We start from the raw sequence: 22,589 nt of genomic DNA, 5'->3' as shown, positions 1-22,589 counted from the left end.
TCATGTTAATATTTTTATCGTCATCTTAAACTTTTAGGGCTAAAACAAACATTTTAGAAACCATCAATCTTAAAAAGTCATTGTTGATATAGTTTGAGATCTTATTCTTGTTTATTTAATTAACAAGAAATCTGCTATATTTTAATACAAAAATAAAATTTATGCGGATGGAATAATTAAAAAAGTGCACGAGAGATGAATGATGAAGAATATATCAATCTTTTCTAAGCAAAGTAGTTTTAGATTTTGGTAGTAAATAAAAAAACTTGGAGAAACAATAAACAATATTATAAATTGAACGACCAATTAACTTTTTACATATTATTTCTCCAATATAATTAACTAATACAAGTTTAAACCCTTAATATAATACTAAATTCTTTTTTGTCCTATTAGACACTAAACAAACTTTGTATCTACATTATCTACTAATTTTTATGAACTACAATAATATACTATATGATGGATACTAAACTAACATTTGAACCCTTATTTCTTGTGGGCCCTTGGCATATGCCCTCCCCTTAGGGATAGCCCTGCATCTTATAATTAAAGATAAAGTGGGAAAATATGTATTTGTTTTTTTAAAATTAAACTTATTCTGAAACAAACTAGAATAGTAATGTGAAAACATTTTAAGACGGAGGGAGTAAAATAATTACATACACACATAGAGGTAGGTTTAGAGAAAAACCCCAAAAAAATGAAAAATTGATAAACATCTAGTAACCATTCATCTGTATGGTATATACATATGCATATAAGTAACTATACTTGTTTACTGGCTCTTATAAACGTGTGCAATGTTATGCACATGCGCATATCAGACAAATTGTTTATAAATTACTTGTATGCATATGTACATACCGTCCAGATGAACGATTACCAAGATGTTCCTTCGTTTTTCATTTTTTGAAGATTATCCCCTGAAACTACCATGTATAGAGAGGTTCAAGGAAAACCCCCCCAAAAAACTGAAAACCTGAAGTACAATCTGGTAACCATTCATGTGGACAGTATGCACACGTGCATACGAGTAATTGAAGGTGTTTCTTGGTTTTTAAGCACGTGTGCATATTATGCACATATGTACAACGTCAAGATGAATGTTAACAAGATGTTCCTCAGTTTTTCATTTTTTGCGGTTTCCCCCTGAATCTAACCTATATATGTATATGTATAGAGAGAGAGAGAGGTAGGTTCATACGAGAATGATACATATTTACAAAAGTAAGAGAATAGCCAAATTATATACAAAAATCACATGTGATTTTACATTAACGGCCAAAAAAGTGTGGGTGACCCTATGGCCGCTAGACAAGGTCGCACCACATGTGATTTTGTACGTGATATTAGTGTAAAATCACATGTGATTCGACCATTCTTAAACAGGTACCATTCTCGTATTATATTAGTGCCTTTGGTTTCTTACATTCTGCTCTTTTGACTTGCATAAAGTTGTATATATATTATATAAAATTCAACTCTTTTTACTTGGATTCAGCCTAACAAAATATTAATACATCTATAGACTATATATTATGGTAATAATAATAATACTTGTATGAAAACATGCTGCAATGAAATGAAAGAAATACTTTGATAAGATGTGGAAAAAGAACATGAAGAGATTTGCTAATTAACTGCTACTTACAGGTTAACTGTCATCCCATTCAGTTAAAAAGTGTATGATGATGGGAATAAAGCCAAACACCCCCCCAAAACCAGCTTTAGTATCCACACCATCTTAATGAATTGGCTGAGCAACTAACTTCTCTTTCCAATGCCGCTTTTTTAACCTGAACACGAACCGCATCAGTTACAACCAGATATAATAATAGTAATAGTAACAGTCAGCAAGATTAGAAAGTTGCGTATAGTTACAACTTCATTGCTAAAAACTAGTTTCATGTAAAGCATCATCACAACCACAATCACTTTCATTACCATGCACAAATGTTACTCTTACATATCCTAACATCTCAATAACAACCTCAAATGGAAACGATAAAAATGCAAAACTAACTCTGGACATCATTTAAGCAGTTGCTGAATGGTTCGGTGCAGGATGATTAAGTGGCCAGAATGATTAAGAGGCTCTATTGATATAGTGCAAAATGAAATATAGTTGTTTGGTAATTGTTCAGAATGAAATTAGGGAGCTTAATGGTTTAGGGAGCCCCAAGATACAAAATCATTCAGAGGGTTTAGAACCATTAACAGGCAGACTTCTTTTGCCAAACAAGATTCCCCTCTTGACGATTCAGAGGCTGCCTCTAGATGGAACTATTAACAGGTAAACAAACAGCCCCCTAAGTCCCTCAGGCAATGTAAAAACAAATATGCATATTTTGTAAAAACACAACAGGGGTGTAGTAATAGGAATAACCAATATCAGTATAGAGAAGAAAACTACACCTTTTCTTGTCTTGGCTGGTTTAATTGCATGATCTGAAGGACGTACTGGTGGACGAGACCTTCTATCTGGGACTGATTTCAACTTAGATTCAGGCTTCTTTGAGGATATAAAAGCTGAAGGAAGAAGAGCATCTACAGCTTCCCTTTGTTGTTTCCTTTTACAAATAGAATCCATGGGTTTTTCTACTTGACCAGATGATCTACTCCCTTCTTCTCGTTGAATAGTTTCATTCAAAGGCTTATCCCCAGCAACATTTCTATCAAACCTTTGTCTTTCAACACCTTTCTTACCCCAACTTCCAGCATGCGTCTCTCTATGTTCATCAGTGGCCAACTTGACATCCTTGAGTGTTTTGTTTACACTACTTTCAGTATATACACATTCAGTACTCTTCTTTGCTGATGAATCATAATGCTTTTTTGCTCTTTTCTTTGTTTTATCATTATCCCTGATGGGTGATAAAGCATGCTTATCCACACCCAAACTATCATTACTATGATCTCCAGTGTACCCTCTTTTCCTCTCGGAAGAAATATTAAACTTTTTCCTCTCTTCAGGATGTCTGTTAACCTCGTTCCCTTTTTTCTTAGGCTTAAGCTGTTTTGAAATATCATTTGAGCTATCAGAAACCCGGTTATTCTTAAATAGCAAGTTAAACATTGAAACATATGGCTTTTTAACTGATAAAACCAAATTTCTCTCCTTAGCATCATTTACAAGTGCTCCCCAATTCTTATTTGTCTGCAAGGTTCTCATGTTTCCCAAAATCCACAAGGAGTGCTTGGCCCTCGTTAATGCCACATTCATTCGTCTTACATCAGCAACAAACCCAATGCTTCTGGAGTTCATTTCCATTGCTCCAGAAGTTGGTCCTGATGCCCTAACTGTCGAAACTACAAGCACATCAACCTCCCGTCCTTGAAAACCATCAACGGTATTAAGTTCCATTTCATCCATTATACAAGACCCAAAGGCAGACGAAAAACGTGAACGCAACAGGGAAAGTTGAGACCTATAAGGAGTTATAATGCCAATCCTTCCTCCAACAAACTCTAATGGATAACTGTCAAAAACCAACAACATTTCTAAAACTAGTATTGAAAAAACTATGGTATCAAACAAGAGAATTATACCTCTTCCTGAAAAACCTCAGAAGTTCGACTGCAGCATCAGCCTCACACTCATTGTAGAGAGACCCAGAGTTCTTACCATGAAGCTCCTGCCCATCCACAATATCAAAGAATAAATAGGGCCCAAGGCCTTCAGTCTTGTGAAATGGTGTTTCTTTGCTAGACATTCCATCACCATTTAGTAACTTTCMATCATAGAAATGCAAGGAAGGAAACCGGCATATCTCTGGGTGCATCCTATACTGAAACATGTAAAGTAATAATTAGTGAATTCTGAAACAGGTAGTCAAACGAGATAGCTTAAAAGGAAGAGACTGGCCATAACAATATTGTGGAAGTTCTGTTTTATTCTTGTGAAGACTGCAGAGCGCATAAATAATTTTGTGGTGGTAGGATTGCCATGACTAATAAGACCCTTTGTTCTGCAAAATATGCTTGACAGTAAATCATACCACTTCAACCTTGGAGGATATTGTATTCAACATAAATAAACTCAGCACGACTTCATTTTCGATACATATACCTTTCACTGGTTTTTTTCTATTTTATCAAATAGGGCAGGATTCATGCTTTAGAGGTAAACAATCATATCCAAACTACAAATCTTCTTTATACAACATGCTATGTTACCTTTATTAATAAACCGAACAAAAAACATGCAACCACCCTTGAAATCGATATGGCCATGAATATTTTATATATATACACACACACACACACATATGCATGCAGGTATATGTAAGTATGCCGAGGAAGGCATGAACATCCTCGTGTTTTAATCTGAAACAACTTCCTAATTCGTTTAGTGCTTTTATCGCATTAAAGAGGAATGGTACCAAAAAGGAAGTAAAATATACATACATATAAGACAAATACAGTCTACCTGCTTCGTAAGCATAGTAACAGGGTGACCAGCCTTCTGCAAACGTTCAAACATGCTGCATTGATAGAGATATTTACTTGCAACATCTGAGAGAACAGTTGCAGGAAGCTGCTTCGGATCTCCAACCTTCAATGATACGCATAACAAATAAGTTTTATCCATTCAACTTAGCAACAAAAATGTAAACCCATGACACTAGTCCTTACCATAATACTCTTGCTCCCTTTTGATTTTAGGAGCTGAAGAGGAATCAGAGTAGCAGGTTCCAGAGCCTGCCCAGAAGAAAGTACAAGGTCTAAGAAGCAAATAAACATAGAGTCTTGAGCTACATGGAAAGTCACTACCAAGTCAAAGAAAATTAAAGAAAAGAAAAGATCGATGCATCGTACTTGAGCAGCTTCATCAATTACAACAGCATCAAACAACGAAGACTCGGATGAAGTACTGAACTTATGAGTCAACATAGATTCGGAGCACACAGCATAGAGATCTCCACCACACCCACTCAATGTAGTTATCACAATTTCAGCTTCTCTCAGTATAGATTTACGCAATTTGAGTTTAAGAGCTTTTCTTTTTTCATGAACTTTTTTCTCTCGTGCCTGAGCAGCGGCAAGATCTATGTAGACGGCTTTCTTGTCACTGTATAATGTTCTTAGCTTTGCCCCTATTTCTGCATCAGACATTTCCTTCACATCATCACTCACGGCAGCATCTCCTTCAAGAAAATGTTTTGAGTCTGGATTTCCATTGCTTAAATTAGCTCGTTTGGCTTCAAGAAACCGGATACGATCCACTAACTTCTCTAACTTAGAACGAAGAACAGTTGAAGAATCCCCATCTGTGTCGTTCTTCACATCACCAACATCCATCCTCTCCTCCGTCAATCGATGGTCAACAAGGGTGTCGATGAAAAAAGGTAAAGAACTTGGATGAACTGTCTTTGCATTACCAACTCTAACAAGATATGGCTTGTACATTGATCCATCATTTCCATATAAGCCATGACTGGAAATTCTGGACACCAGTTCATCAACTGCAGCATTTGATTGTGCACAAATAAGAACCCTACCTCTTATGTGACTAGCAGTAACACTAGAGCTTTTACTATCATCATCCTTTAATTGTTTAGCCATGGCTGCATCCTGCCAGGCTCGAGCAATTGCAGCAGACTGACTTATCCGCACTTTATTCATGAGAGAAGTATTGCTAGGTTTCAAAACACCAACTTCAGTCCTTCCAGCATTCCTTCCACTTAAGGAAAGCAAAGCACTGACAATGGCCACAATTGTCCTGGTCTTCCCAGTACCTAGTAGAAAGACAGTTAAAAGGATCTCCAAATCATGTACAGAACAGGCCTCATAAAAGCTTAAAAGAAAGCTGTAGACAAGCATATGCATGAATACCTGGAGGACCCTGAATTAGGGATAGATCATGGTCATTTCTCAAGTCCACAGGTCTGATGATAGTACTGATAGCTTGCAATTGACAGTCATTAAATGACGATTCAAGAATCTGCTGTAAAGGTTGGGACAGTTTACTGAGATCCATCCTCGATTTGACAGCCTTAGGTTGGTCATTAGGATTTAAGATTGTGGGAAGCAGAGGAATACTATGTATCGAAGACAGTGCCTGAAATTCTCTTAGTTGGGAAGTGATACTCATGATGCGATGAATGTACCACTTGCTTCGTTCCATTAAGAGTTTTTTGGCCCGATTTAGACGAGAACATCCATTCTGAAGATAGAACTTGATCATTATTATGCTTGATCTTCTTTTATAATCTTTCTCGCATCTTTCTACCTGGACCAATCCAGCTTTGCATCAAAAGAAAACCACAGGCTATAATGTTTAAGGAAAGAACATTATAGTGAACGACAAGTTCATCAATGAGCCTATCAACAATCAGCATATACCGCCGCTAGCTTTTGATCTAGTAACTGTAAGATTGACTAATGGTGTGGTACCTATATGTAGATTTTTTTATTTATGACTGGTGGTTCAGGGACAAAGAGACAGATCAGATCAAATCTGCTCTACATCATCAGCTATAGCAAAGAGCAAAATAAAAGCACATAACAGGAAAGAGGGACCAACCCTAGCTTTATTCGAGTAAAAATCCACGTGATACATATTAGTCTTTTTACAATCAAATTAGAAAAGAAAAATGAACTAGATTTTTCAGCTATAATGCTCATGGATAGAAGAGTGGCCATATGAACGGTAAAATTTCCCTTTGTGGTGCCATGTAAAAATCATGGGAGGTAAGTTCTAATCGGAGAATCCAACTAATTAAAAATCAATTATCAAAGGACCAATCAACTTGATTGCTTTGTTCACCAACTCACATATAGAGATATCAAAGGACCTTTGGCCTAGCGGTATCGTAGTCCTTGGCCTCCTACGAGGTCAAGGGTTCAAACCTCACCAACGGTGAGAAGGGTGTGTGAGTTTATTTGTTGCATTTGCCGTATATAAATATTATATACTTCAAAAAGAACTCACATATAGAGATCTTAGGAAGTTCTGTTTCCCATTTTTGGAAACTAGGCTTTGAAGTAAGCAAATCCCTTCACCACCCACATTGATTTAGTAAGAGTATGAGAGAACTGACAAATGAGAAAATGAATACATGTAAATATTGAAAGCAAACCAAGCTCACCATGTGCAAAGACGAACTCTTTTACACTCTTAATAGCATAAGAACTCTAACCTAAGGTTATCTATGTTCAAAGATATAATTAATATTATACAGTGTGTCCTCCCTTGGATAATTACGGTGCATTATATAATGAACTCCACCAAAAGAAACTAACAGCTACAGCCTCAATTTGTTACTGATGATGTAGATATCAGCAATCTTGTCACACTGAACACATGAAGATAATGTATTCTGCAGAATCAATTTCTAGAAATGCATGTTGATCATTAGTAATTTTCATAACTTGATAACGAAGCATTCAGAACTAATCATCAGTATGTGTTTCTAGAAATTGATTCTGCAGAGTACATTATCTTCATGTGTTCAGTGTGACAAGATTGTTAATATTTGCATCATCACGTAACAAATTGAGGTTGTAGCTGTTAGTTTCTTTTAGTGGAGTTCGTTACACAATACACCGTAATATCCCGGGGAAGACACACTGCACAATGTGACTATATTGTGAATGTAGATAACCTTAGATTATAGTTCTTATGCTATTAAGAGTGTAAAAGAGTTCATCTTTGCACATGGTGAGCTTAGGTTTGTAGTAAATATTTGCATGCATTCATTTTCTCATTTGTCAGTTCTCTGATACTCTTAGTGAAATAAATGTGGGTGCTGAAGGGATTTGCTTATTTCAAAACCTAGTTTCCAAAAATGGGAAATGAAACTTCCTGAACTTTTAAGCATTTTTTTTGGGGGGGAGTCCACTAAACTCTACTTTAAGCACCTTCAAGTACCACATAAGCTTGCAAAAACTTGAAAGCTTAAATGTCAAGATAAAGCACAGCCGAAGGTAAACCTGCTGCTTGGAGGAATGTTTGACCAAAAAATTCATGTCATATCCTGACATATATTGCAATTCTGAACTACCAGTAATTCAACAAAAGTCTAAATCAACACAAGACTCTTTGCATCCCCAGTTTGTGATCCTTGATGAGGAAGTACTAAAGAAATCTTGTTTTCCATTACAAATGGTCATTGAGATTGCACTCAAATCAAAATAAATAATTGAGTTAAAATGATAGTAAACTTTATCTTTTAAAACAAATAATTGTTATACTAGATGACTTCAGGCTGTGTAATTTCTAATGTGTTTAGAAAATGTAATTTATTTAAATACTTGCAAATCAAGAAATAAAGGTTTTGATCTCATAAATGTTCCTCTACCAATACTTGTTTAGTTATTTTATAAAATTAAAAAGCATATGCTCAATTTTCTGGCTAACAACCTTTTGGTTTTGTTACTGGTTTCAGACACACTATCACCAAACTATGTGGGGGGGTTTCTCAAACATCTTAGAGAATCTACTCAGAAAGCAGTATCTCTGCAGCAAGCTGAAAGAGGTTCTATTTATGTCGACTCTAGCATGACAATTTTTTTAACTTAAACATGGGAATGAAGTAACTCAAATGTTAAGATGAAATGTACATGTACCTTTCCAACCATGTGAACATCATGGGAAGAATTTTGAAAAGGCTGTCTTGTAAGCAATATGAGATCATTTTCTACACAGCTCTTGGAGCCTTCCAAGTCTCTGTCATCGTGAACACAGCGAACAACGTGAAAGTCGTCAACTCTTTCTACAGACATCACAGACAGACTTCCACAGGACATCTCATCTGAAGAAGACATCTCTGCAAATGAATTATGTAGCTGCGCTTTTAACTCTTCTAGCACCAATGGGCGGAAGACTGCCACATAGTCATCAGGAGATTGAAAATAAACAGGAATCTCCTTCAACGTCCCAGCAGTTTGATTCTTCTCTGCAGCTGAGGATAATAACCCTACTGTAGCAAAATAATCCATCTCCAGGATAGGTCTAAACCAATCATCTAGCCTTAGAGGTTTGAACCTCTGATGTCCACCTCGCAGCCTGTTTGATTGGGAAACTCTGTTTTCAACTGCTAAGTTCAGTTGAATGACTTGGCGTTTTGTACCACCAGTGTTCAGTTTTGCCAGGTGTGATTGATGATGCCTTGCAGATTTTAATGCAAATTCCCATGGATCATCTTTGGCATCAAATACCAACTCCTTGATGACCCTATCGGTCTTTGCTGAAACCTTTTTTATGCCTTGGTTATCCATACTTCTCGAAGACCTAATTTCATTAGACACATTCTTCAAACCAGATGCACGCTGGATCGAAACTGAATTGTCCATTTTGAAACTAAGATTTTCTAGGGAAGATTTCGTCAAACAAGATTTCTTCTGAATGTCAGATGATTTTTCTTTACTTCTGCCTTGAACAGATTCCCCTTGGACCACAGAAGATGGTCTTATTCTGTCCACATTATTCTCTGCTTCCAGCTTCCGTTCCCTCAATCCTATGGCGCCATAATCATCTGACAGAACCAAATCCTTGATCTGTGTTGTTGAAGCTGCAACAGAAGAACTGTTCCTAGCTGCATTAATTTGTGAAGCTTTTTCAGTAGTTCGTGAACCCATAGCTTCACCATCTACTAATGATTTACTTGATCCACCATCAGGAACATTCACAGTGTCAATGTAATCTTTTACATCGATCTCATCATCTGAAAGAATTATCACACTCTCTCTCTCCGTTTTGGCACCAAAAGCAGAATCTGAAATCTGCAAATTTAAATCCTCCAAGGGAAAAGCTTCTAGTTTTTCAGTGGAATACTTCCTTTTGTCCAATAAGCCCTCAGATTGCAACAATGTGGCTTTAAAGTTCATTTTTTCATACGCATTAGAAGGTCCATTGGCATTGCTCTTTAATGAAACAGAAAGGCATGATACCTGCTCAGTAAGTTCATCAATCGGAATGTTTTCTGCAACAAAATCAAAAAACGAACTTAAATTTGCTAATATAAAAATCAATAGCAAAACATGGAAGCCAGAGGAGAATGCATAAATAGAAACACACCATATTGAATAAGTTTCTCAATGGCCATGATAGCAGATGTTTTATCATTACACGACTCCTTAAGTAGATCAACCAAAGAAAGCACTGTTTGCTTCCAATACCGAACTACAACAGCAAGTGTAGACTTCCCCCAGTACATCAAATCATGAAGCCATTTATAGCCAAATGAATTCACTATCGAAGTATCTGAATCTCCCGGTATTATGTGCATAGATTGCTGGATCCTTTGGAGAACAACAGGTAAGCTCTCAAGTAACCGGATACAGGTCATCTGAAACAATGAATAAAGAATCCTTAACCCCGTCTGTCATACTACAAATTTGTGATTGCTAATTGAGCAAATTATCAAACATCGCACTACATAGAGGCAAGAAAATAATCAACAAGATCAACCATGGGATTCCTCCACTACAGGTCAAATTTGCACGTGAAAATAATCAACAAGATCAACCATGGGATTCCTCCACTACAGGTCAAATATGCACGTGAAGCAAATTACGTACACAAGTTTCTTCTGCTTTTTGCTAGAGACAAGGCCAAAAGGTAGGCAAAACAAGAACTGTTTGGATACCAAAGAAAAAAGGAATTCAGTCTGAGATTACAAGAAATTCAAACTAGAAGCTAATCACATGCTTAGAAATGCAGGGCACAGTGACGTTGACCATGACCTGCTAGACATAACAACTTTTTGCTATTTCTATTTTCTAACACATAGTCCTTGATTGTCAACACTATGGTATTCTGTTCTTGCATTTACATTAAAAAAAAGGCATGGAAAATACTGTTTTGGCCAACATTATATTTCCTAAAAAACAAAAACTTGTTCACAAATATTTCTATAAGCCTACTAGAAGTTGTAACTTTATTTCATGTTTTCATAGTCTCCTAATTGATTTAAAAGAAGAAGAAAATGACTTAAATTAGAACCAGGATTGTGTGTATGTGCATAATCTAGACCATGTAATCTGAGATAAATCGTATTGATAATCACCTTCTACATACATTTATATTCCTCCAGATCTGTTTGCCTACTAGTAACTCTGTCCATTTTCTCATATAAAATCACTTCTGACTGTTCGTGAATTACAGACCCCGTGACAGATCAAATGATCACATATATTCCATATTTGATCCGAAGACTTCATCAATGGCATCAAAGAATATGACCAGCAAACAAGTAACCAGCACATAGAGGATTTACAATGCAGATGAAAAGAAATTCCCTTCTTTTAAGATTCTTGAACTAGGTACATACAGATTACAAGTTTGACCCAAAAACCAGATACATACCGGCTACCCAAACAATTATTTACCGCAGCACTTTCATTCTGAATTAGGCTAGCTCCAGCAGTTGCACGTTAAAAAGGTCACACGTATATACAAGCTTAATACCAAAACGCTTTTGGCTCAATGGTATCAACCCAGGCCAAGGTACCTTAAGTTTTAGAAGAGTGAGTGTGTACCAATCAAGCATACAGGATAACATCCACAGCAAGTGCTCATTGTGAATCATATTGCTGCCAACTCACTCACAACCAACAGAAAGGCCATAACAGATGAGATTCCCTCATATATCAGTAATATAGCTGATAGGCTATCCAACCGTGAACAGTAAGAACGATATTGAATCTCAATCCTTACATAAGCAAAATGAATGACATTAAATAAGTTGCAATTGTTATATATCCAGAAAGTGCTGGTTCTGGACCATTTCCACACACATACACATCTGTATGTACAAATATATGTATAAGTTTAACAAATAAAAAGTTTGATGCATTCAGAAAGATAACTTGACCATACCTGTGAGATCTTGTAGTCAACGAATGCCTTCCCTTCAGACAAGCATTTGCAATAAGATGGCCATGCAACTTCTGATAATAGGCAACTAAACTGTTTCCAATGTACGGAATCAAACTTTGATGAGTTTCCATCAATGTTAATAGCCATGGAATCAAATACGGGCTGCTGTAGAAATCCACCTTGAGATGAGAACTTTAAATTACCATGGTCATCACTTTGGCCAGATTTTACCCCTTCCGTAAGTAGTTTGCATAGTACAAAAAAGTAATGGTGCAAGTTCTGAAATCTTTGCAGCACCAAATCCAACACAAGCTGAAAAGGACACCAAAATAAGACTAGATTCCAGATTTGAATATATTGGATAAATCATTTAGCCTTCCATGATCCTAGTACTAAATGTTTTATGATATTGACCTAATCAATCAATTCAAATCATAATTTATTCATGCAACACTTCCGCCAGTGACAATATGACATTCCACCACCTTTGTAGCTATGGGAACATAATTGAGTATCCTGATACCAGCCATCAGAAGCTAAGAAGCATCTTGTTACTGTTAAATATGATCATATAATGTTGGTTGAACATCAGGATGAAGCAATAAGACCTTGAGAATATTTAGCAAGAGCATTTGAATAGCAATACTAATCACAGCCAAGGCTATCTAAAGGTAGGAAGGGTTGCCATCAGAAATAACTAAATTCTTGTTCAATCAAAATAATATTCTAAATTAAATTAGCATGCTACACGCGTGTCACATTAAGGTAAAACAAATGCCCTGACCGTTGACAATTAAATAGGTTTAGAGAGATAAGTAGAAGGAAAAATACCAATTCCCCAGCATGTCTCAGCCCTAGAAGCGCTGCTGATATTGAAGCCGAGCATGAGCACAGAAACTGCAAACAAGAAAGAAGGCCACGTGTGTTTGCTACTTGTTCAAGAATACGCCTGCCAACTTGCCTTGCATTCTGCAACCAAGAAAATTTCTCATAATTAATTCACATAAACACGCCATTACATGCAAGAAAGAATGAACAAAAAGTTGATACAAATTAATAACGAAGTAGATAGAAGGAGCGAGAGCAATTCAGAAACTTAAAAACCAAATCAAACAAATTCATTATATCCCACTCAGAGGTCGGGTGACTCGGGTCAGCAGAGTATGATGTAGGCAGACCTTTCCTCTACCTTAAGAGGTAGAGAGGTTTCTGAGAAGACCCTCAGCTTGCAAAAAAGATTTGGAAAGCATAGCCAGAAACCACAATTTGGCAAAAAAAAAATATTTATTAAAGAATGCAAAGAGCCTGAAACAATTGAGGACAAAAAACATAAAAGCGCAAAGACTGGTTGAACAAGATGATAGAAAGAAACTTCTAAGCCAGCAAGACCTACTAAAAAGTGCACAGGATACTCCAAAGAATCCCCGTCTATCTATTTCCGGCAGCACTACAGGCTTATCTGTCGACTCTCCACCCTGCCTCATCCCGCCCTTCACCCTCCTCTACCAACTACCCTAATCTACCACCTCCAAGAATCCTATATGAGATCATATCCTCGGACAGTACTGACATGTCCAGCCTCAGTTGCTCATCCCATGTCCTCCTCGACCTGCCTCTCCTCCTCACCCTCTCGACCGTGAAGCTCTCCACCCTCCTAACCGGCATCGTAAGTGTCTTCTGCCAACATGCCCAAACCACCAGCCTTCCCTCTCTCAACCGCAAACCCTGTAAGCTTGGAGAAGTTTTAAAAGGCCTCTGGGAATGTTTCTCGAGTTTCATCTAGCATCGGTGTCCTAGAACGTGGCACATTTGGGGTTCTTGGTGCAACATCATTGGTACTATTTGATGTAGGGCACCTATCACCAATATAATGCATGAACTGAATACATTATTTAAGATTCAAGAGCCAGATATACAAGACCTAGTAACATTTGAAGTCATCAATTACACTATTGGAATTACATAATTAATGACTTTGAAAGGATGTATTTACATCATCAGGATCAACAAGCAAAAGGATTAAGCTTTCACCCATCCTTGGTTCCCAAGTCCATTGCTTCCAAAGCTCACCTTGCTCCATTCTTGTAATAAAATAAGATGTTAACCTGCAATAAAATGATTAATATCAACATTGTGATGTTTCTCATGTCCACTATGCATTCATCCTTTCATCATACAGTATTTAAACATAGATGCAGGGGGGGATGCAGCACTGAAAAACTAACCTCCTGAAAGTTCTGATTAATGGGATGCACATTGCTTTGACCTTTACCGAGTTCTTTGACTCTTCTCCATCCCCACCATCATCAGAACCAGATGGTGTCCTCCACCCAAATAGATGTGATACCTCTGGCACACGTGTGGTCAACCAACGTCCAACTGGAAGAGCCATTTCAGTGCTAGTTTCTGGTTCAACCATAGAAAAACGAGATAAAGCCCATATAACTGCCTTAGAAAATGACACCGGTAGAATCGCAGGATCAATTTCAACTAAAACATCAAACCATAGCATCGGAATGCACATCCACACCCCGAATTCTAATGAAGTAGTTTGACTCTGCACACTAAATTCATTCCAACAGCTGGCGTCTTTTTCTTCTGTATCATCTGTAAATAGGTCTTCATTGTCATCTTCATCTTTGAAGTCAATGATATTCCTATCAGCACCTTTCTGTTTTTGACAGTGTAGAACTGACGACACTAATGCAGATGCATCAGAGACTATAACAGTTTGGATCAAATCAAAAGCAGGTTGTCTAAGAGAACTGTAGAGTGCGGAGTCCTTAAGAGATGCCACAAGAGAAGGGCCCCTGTGCCATAAACATGAGATGTCATGTCCACGAAAACTATGTTCATCCAATTACATCAAATATGCATTAGCAGTTAACGATAATTGTCTCTTTATGCACAGATTTCAGCAATGTCTGAGACTATAAGTGCCGCACAATGCATCATAATTTACTTGGAAGAAAACAAGACGAATAAAAAAAAGGATCTTTTGTGCCGTTTAGCAATATCTTGAGGTTGCAGGCACATACTGAAAAGAAAATATATCTTCATTTAATTCCATTAAAATAAAAAACCGAGAAAGAGAAGCAACATCCCACCGTGGCAATTAGAACCAAGTTGCTCACAGTGCAATACAAGCTAACCAAATATAGAATTTGCTTATTCAAATGATCTTCGCTTTTACATGAAACACATCATGATGACTTGACATTTTCATGATTAATAGCTACAACAGGCTCGCAACGTAACAGATGAGCTCGCAACAAAAACCAGGCATCCTGGCCATTTCAATGATGATTCTCCTCAAAAAGTTTTTTTTTGGGCAGAAATAATACAAAGATTTGCATACCACATGTGTGCACATTCAAAAGGTGGACAGGAAGGATTCATCTTGTAACCTCGGTGAATAATGAGAATAGCTATCTGTGAACACAATTTTCCATCAATTACTAAAAAGATAGAGCAAATATCACAAATATCAATTATAGACTGTTCAAAAGAATGATACGTAGTTCATGTCAATCTAGAGAGAAAACAGACACCTGGCAGGCCTTTTTTCTCATTAGAGAGCTGAAGTTGCTACTAACAGTCACTTGATGTAGAAGAAAGTAGAGAAAATGTCTGCGTTGCTTTTTGTGTTCCCCATCTTGCAAAGCCTCAAGAGACTGCAGAAATAGGCTACATAGACATTATTAAGACCATAGAATATCTTTTGCCATATAACTTTCCATGTAAACTGATGTACAAAAACAGAAAAGCATGGTGGGTTTGAAATTAAGACACGAACAAAATGGAAGTATAGCACACAAGCATGCCTGGAGAAAAGGTGGGAAAAGATCAAATATTTCCTTGTGGCTCTTCTCATCTTGAGTATGGAAGCACTGACCCAATAGTGTGTCACGCATTACACTTGGTGATAGTGTTGCCCTCAACCAGAGCTTGCATCCTTGAAAATTAACAAACTATTTTAGTAGACATTTAACTAGTAAATGAACATACAATCAACTAATCTAAATTATAGGTATAAAACCCAAGGAAGACATACCAAGCATATCGAAAAGTAGTCTAAGGCAATTGATTGCATAAGAAAATTCGATGGAATCATCACAAATATGGTTGAGCACGATACTCAGAAAACTGGGATAACGCTCCAAAATCCCTTCTTCAAATGCATGAGGCTCTAGAAACCCAAGCCTTCATAAAAGAGAATACAAGAGCATCATAAGAAGTTGAGACATAATTATAATACTCTCATCACATCAAGAATATTATATAATGAAAGGAGAAGGGGACAGCTTCAAAAGTTAGTAAAAACCACTGCTCCCTACAGTGCCTTGATTCCAAGCCATACAGTTATTCGATCCAGCTGCATCCTTGGCCTTAAGCTCTCATTTAGAGACACAACTTCTGTCTCTAGAAATACAATACATTTCTTGAGCAAAGGCTGCAAAGGATCCAATTCTGCTGCATTCCTGGGGAATATAGCAAAATTTAAACAAACTTTGTGAGGTAATCCTGTGAAACTAAGCTATGAAACAGAAATACCCTGCAGAAAATGGATATCAGCTTAAGCATAAACAGCAATAAGCAATGTTCCTGCACTGACACTTCCCCGATCATAAGAAAGGTATATATGTAAAATAAACAAAATTGACGAGAACATCAAACTACCATGAAAGGAAGGCATTAACTTAAAGTTGAATGGTTTGTATAACGAAAACAGTTGTAAGTTAATTCATTATCTCTCTGACATACAAATAGAAAGCATTATCAAGCTTGCAAAGGATCACAAACAAAAAACTGATTGGTTCTACTATTTTTATGCTTCCCCTAACAAGAAAAATGGTACATCGAACGAGGTGATGAACACTCATTTAGCCTTGGAGTAAAAGTGCATATCTGGACGGATGCTCACACTACATGTCTACATGCCTGATCCCCTGGTGATATCCTAAAGGACCTAAACAAACAGACTCTGGAGCTCTACAGTGTCGGCCAAAGAACTATTCCCAAGAAGACTGCAGATAAATCTAGCTAGTCACACATGGTCAATAATCTATCAGTCACCAGAAAATCATCCAAGTCTGCAACCAACATCAAGCATCTCAAATGGCACAGGTGAAAAGCAGCCTACTATTTACCAGATTATCATCCATTTCTATGAGCAACGTCAGGAAGCTCAGTTGGACCTTCTAACAAGAAGCAGCAGGAAACAATACCTCAATTTTCCCATGTATCCAGCCAAGCGGAAGCCTATAGAACGACACCTTCTGGTCTTGAGGAAAAGTAGCGCATAAACTCCCTACATAAACCAAGTAAGGCACTGAACATGATGAGGGGTTGTTATGACTATAAGGGGATAAGAAATAGCAAATTGTTGAAACTGTACCGGGTATTGTTGATGGCCAGCCAAAGTGAGTTCATGAGAATCATCAACTGCTTCGATGAATATCTGAAACTCGGTGACCAAGGATTGGTCATCCAATAAGACGGGAAACATCAACACCTGTAAAAAAAATATGAGTAAAATGAAAACTATCATCCAAGATATCTGACACAAGAATAACAAGCAGAATAGCTAGTTGATGATGCATAAATTAGTTATGTAATTTTTATGAAGTTATAAACAACTTCCAGTACTTGATTATTCAAGAACGTTGATTATAGTCCTAATAAATCTTGAATCTGAAAACCTCAACTATTTTCCTTGTAAGGCTATGAACTTGAGGGTTCAAGATCCTAAGCCTGCTTGGTTGCAAAAGACGGCCAAATCCAGGCATGCTTCCCCTGATTTCAGTTTGATTCAACTTCAAATACTTGTGAGATGCATCACTGACACAATTAACTATATGCTAAGACTCAACCATGAAGATCCCAAGCAGACTGTAGAACAAGAAGATCCTGTATCTTCTCTTGGCTAGCTACACCGAAGCAGGTACACAGCATCATTAAAGGACTACCCAATGTATGGGACTGAGCCACATATGTACATTAGAAAATAAAAATGAACTATAATGCTGCATCGACAATATTTCACTGAGTGCCTTTACTGGCCAAAGATTAGAGGGCTAAGCAAAAACAAACATTTGCCGGTTTACAATCTAAAATGCAAAATGAAGTTACTACATGAACTATAATAGCCAACAAAAAATTATTTTCAGATGAGGGAATCCCCGTATTACAACTCGCAACGTGCAACAATGCACCTTTCATGATGAAAAAGTGCAAAGCCAAATTAGTCCTACAGAAGCTCAAAAGCACTTCAGTACATAAAACTGGTTTTACTGGCTGCAGCTGTATAGACTGTATTAAGACAGAACATTACTATGATCAACAGGCTTGCTGATTAGAACTAGCTCGGTTTGTTAATTAACCAAAAATAAGACGTTTCTAGGACCTAAATCATCAAGGATCAACTTCAAACACCAAAACACAAGAAATTGATCATGTCAATGCTAACATTTCTCGTCAAACAAACTATCACTCCAAAATCTTATACAGTATGAAACTTGGAGCACAGTAACTTGCTTCGACAAGCAAAAAATTTCCATTGACTCAAAGTAAAAGTAACCATCACCTCCATATCTTAAAAAGATAAACAAATAACACGATACCTTGTATTGAATGCAAATGGGTGTCAACAATTCTGTCTAACAATTTAAAAAATATTTAGAGTAAATCATATGATACTTCCTTTGTTCAAAATTAGAGATAGATTCAAAATTTGTGAAATGTGATCAAGTCAAGACAAACACTTGACAGCATAGAGACCCTTAACTTCATAGCTCGGTCAGATGAGCAAATAGCATAATCTTTTTGCTTTAGATTGCAAGAAAATTCAAAACATTACCCCCATGTACATGGGGAACAGATGGCATGACAAACTCCATCGAATTTTCTCAATTGTAGGAAGCAAACATCGAATTTTCTCAATTGTAGGAAGCAAACTCATGTTGGGCTAAACAAGTGTTCAAGGAGAAGTTAAGATCAGTTCATTTAGCCAAATTGATATGCTAGGCAATGCATATAGTTACTTAGCAGTTGTCTCATTTCTAAAGCTAATAGACTATCTAGTTATAAGTCTACTTCAAACAACACTTTTTTATTATCAGTTACCAACAACTTATTTCTTCCATTATCCGAACAACAGAAAGAGGCAGGATATTGGATCCACTCAGCATTTGTGACATAATCTTTTAATATATAACACCTATCACCAGCAGATTCCAAACTGCAAATGACACCACCACTATCTATGAAAAGATTAAATATCATTTTATTTCCATAATACACATAAACTTGAAAAGTTGGGAGGTGAAAATGAAAAAAAAAATACCTCATACATGACGCTGATAACTTTTGCATTGTCTTTCAACGGATCATACTTCCCCCCTGCTATCCTTGTGTTCATCTCCTTCAATTGATTAGTCACCCTCTCTTCATCTAGCCTGCATAAAACATCAAGAAGGGGCCCAATTGAACTCAACTCATATTCCATGGCATATGTGTCCTTGGCTTGATGATGTTGACAAATGCATTGCATGCAACCTTGTAATTCTTCAGAAATTCTTTTCCACAGAAGCTTGAGAGGAGAATCCTGACGATCATCCTTAGAGTAATTGTAGAATGTTTCTAGAAGCGGCCCCATTATATCCCAGGAGCCACACCATATATGATCTTCTCTAGAAAGATATATCAGGAAGTTGAATGCATCTGTGAACCTGAATATAAACCAAGAAAAACCAATTTCATCCTTGATAAGAAAATTAGTACAAGGAAAGTACGTAAATAACGTTCAGAGGATGAATTAAAGCAATTAAGCAGCAGCACACAAAATGTGGGATAGCAAGGTGGGAGTACGTGTTGCAGACAGATGTTATCCAACGTATCTTAAATAGTTAAATGTAAGATTCAAGCGTATAAACAATTTCATGCTACACTTGTACAGTTATATTTTCTTTCATTATGATGGAGATGTACAGAGGAGTAGGTTACTGTTATTGCTATAGTGGTACAACAGTTGATAGATGTCAAAATCCCTCAAACCCCTTTATTTATCATTAATCTTTATATTACTTGAGATGGCCATATCCATATTGATGATCCACAACTAACCAGCCTAACAAGCAGTTCGGAATGTCAATCGGCCTGCCTACTACAAAGTGATCAATGACACAAAAACAGAATAAGCATCGAATTTGATAGATTGGAGACTTATATCCGACTTCTAAACTCAAAATATAATTAAAAAATTTGAAATAGTTTATTTTTTCAGAAGAAAGCACCATATTTCTTTAAGATGACGGAGGTGACGTTGTTTGGAGTGATCGATTTCGTTCTCATCGTCGTCTTCTTCTTCAATGGCCCTCCATCGGTCCAAGAGCTCTATTCTCGTAACAACTTTCTTGGACATTTTTCAAGTGGTAACCTAGAAGTATTCAGCCCTAGTTCAAGGAAAGGGAAGGAAAGGAGCAACCAGCAAAGCGCTGGCAACAGAGAAAACAAACGACTAGACAATAAAATCAAATGTGGAGGCAACGCAACTCCAGCTCCATGTATTGTATTGGGTTGACATTCCACCGCCCCATCCCCAACCCGATTACGATTATTATCAAATGGGCCTCTCATTGCCGCATTACAGAAAACCGTCAGGGCCATTTGGTTAGTCAAACGAGAGGTCTTGGTATTTTTGGCATTGGTTATAAAAATAAATTATTGACTTATTTCGGTGTGTTATTGATAATAAATATTTTTGAGTTTTTGGATAAACAACATATATCGACGCCAAACCGGTGATAAGGATTTTTTTAAAAAGTTAAACTATTTTGACTTATAATAATTTGATAAGTGCTTTGTAGAAAAGCATAAGTTGTTTCAGATAAGCAATCTCAAACACCTTCTTAGAATAGTGGACAATAAAAGAGAATAATTTTTGAAAGGAAAAAAAACAATATGAATAGCTTAATAAATTAGACATAAGAGATTAATAAGAGTTTTTTTGTTATAAAAACAAACAAGGTCTAATTCTACTTCTCATACGATCTTTCACTTATACATATATATATATATATATGGATGGCGGATCAAATAAGAACGATACGTATTAAAAGGACACGAAAATGAGTGAATCACATGTTATTTTACACTAACATCACATATAAAATCACATGTGATTCAATCGACCTTAACGGCGACCTGAAGACCCAGCCACAAGTCACCCTGACACTTTTTTTACATTAATATAATTTTTTTACAAGTGATTTGTCCGTTTTCGTGTTCTTTTAAATAAATAACGTACTCGTTTGATCATAATTCATGCCTATATATACACACACACATACATACATATCTATATCTATACTATATTATAAAGCATTTGACAAAAAACTCTTAAAAAACCATTTTTTATGCGTAAAGTATTGTTTATTAATGCATATTATTTAAAACTCAAAATTGCAAGTATATTGTCCGTAAGTACAACTTATTAAAGCTCCATATTTGAATTCGTGTAACTAACTGGAGATAAACATAATAAAATACAGGATAAACATCTCATTTTAAATATAAAAAATCTAAAATATAATAAGGATAATTATTATCTTTATAAAATGTTATATTATTAAATCAAAAATAAATTATTTCGTTATTAAACTTAAATTAAATTATAATAAAAAAATAAATTAAATTAATTACATAAAAATGAAAACTTTTAAATAATTGATTTATTTTTTTTTCAAATTTTTACAATATCTTCAAATTTATATTTTATTCAATTATTGTTTTCTTAAAAACACATAAAATCGTATTATAAAATCGACAGAAACAAATAAAAAATAGAACATTAAAATCGATATGCGTTTCGCTGCATTGCGCGAATACTCTTCTAGTTATATTATAAAGCATCTGAAAAAAAACTCTTAAAAACTATTTTTATGCATAAAGTACTGTTTATTCATGCATGTTACTTAAAACTCAAAATTACAAGTAAATTGTGCATAAGTACAACTTATTAAAGCTTCATATCTGAATTCGTATAACTAACTGCAAATAAACATAATCAAATACAGGATAAACATTATTTTATTATTAAACTTAAATGAAATTACAATAAAAAAAAATAAATTAAAGAAATTACATAAATAATATAACTTTTAAATAGTTGATTTGATATTAATATTGATGTAATTTTTTTTCAAATTTTTTATGATATCTTTAAAATTATATTTTATTCAAAAATAAAATCATTATTGTTTTTTTAAAAATACATAAAATTGTATTATAACATCGACAGAGACAAATAATAAAATAGAACATTAAAATCAAGATATATCTCGCTGCATTGTGCGAGTACCCCTTCTAGTATATATACATATATGTATGTATGTATATATATATATATATACTATCTTATAAAGCATTTGGCTAAAACTCTTAAAAACTCTTAAAACTCTTAAAAACTTTCATCCTTATCCGATTTCATCCCATATTTGAATTCGTGTAACTAACTGCAGATAAACACAATCAAATACAGGATAAACATCTCATTTTAAATATAAAAAATCTAAAATATTATTAGGATAATCATTGAATTCTAACAGAATACTTAATTATTATCTTTATAAAATGTTATATTATTAAATTAAAAATAAATTATTTCATTATAAAATTTAAATTAAATTATAATAAAAAATAATCTATACTGTATTATAAAGCATTTGACAAAAACTCCTAAAAACTACTTTTTATGCGTAAA

General features: G+C 35.6%; 1 protein-coding gene across 8 annotated transcripts; it reads right to left on the bottom strand.

Annotated features, from left to right (window-relative positions):
• Positions 1-1,499: 1,499 nt before the first annotated feature.
• LOC112508750 lies at positions 1,500-20,321 on the bottom strand. Of its 8 annotated transcripts, none has more exons than XM_025113481.1 (22): positions 20,122-20,321; positions 19,173-19,557; positions 17,226-17,342; positions 17,056-17,138; positions 16,165-16,308; positions 15,882-16,030; positions 15,652-15,782; positions 15,379-15,501; positions 15,186-15,259; positions 14,053-14,637; positions 13,821-13,932; positions 12,659-12,796; positions 11,828-12,139; positions 10,025-10,295; positions 8,575-9,929; positions 5,839-6,235; positions 4,822-5,741; positions 4,639-4,704; positions 4,433-4,558; positions 3,553-3,791; positions 2,419-3,482; positions 1,500-1,799 (listed from the first exon to the last, which is right to left on the bottom strand). In XM_025113481.1, the coding sequence occupies exons 1-22, from the start codon at positions 20,247-20,249 to the stop codon at positions 1,795-1,797; spliced, it is 6,924 nt and encodes a 2,307-aa protein (XP_024969249.1). In that variant the 5' UTR covers positions 20,250-20,321; the 3' UTR covers positions 1,500-1,794. The 8 variants fall into 8 exon arrangements, 7 of the variants coding, with proteins under 7 accessions (XP_024969249.1, XP_024969251.1, XP_024969250.1 ...); XM_025113483.1 differs by lacking the exon at positions 20,122-20,321 and having other exon boundaries at positions 19,173-19,284; positions 19,385-19,477; XM_025113484.1 differs by lacking the exon at positions 1,500-1,799 and having other exon boundaries at positions 3,291-3,336; positions 3,432-3,482.
• Between the last annotated feature and the right edge of the window lie 2,268 nt (positions 20,322-22,589).

The sequence above is a fragment of the Cynara cardunculus genome, assembly GCF_001531365.2.
Source record: "Cynara cardunculus var. scolymus isolate 2C chromosome LG 3, CcrdV1, whole genome shotgun sequence".
In the NCBI taxonomy this organism is placed as follows: domain Eukaryota; kingdom Viridiplantae; phylum Streptophyta; class Magnoliopsida; order Asterales; family Asteraceae; genus Cynara; species Cynara cardunculus.
This window is presented reverse-complemented; position numbering and strand designations above follow the sequence as displayed.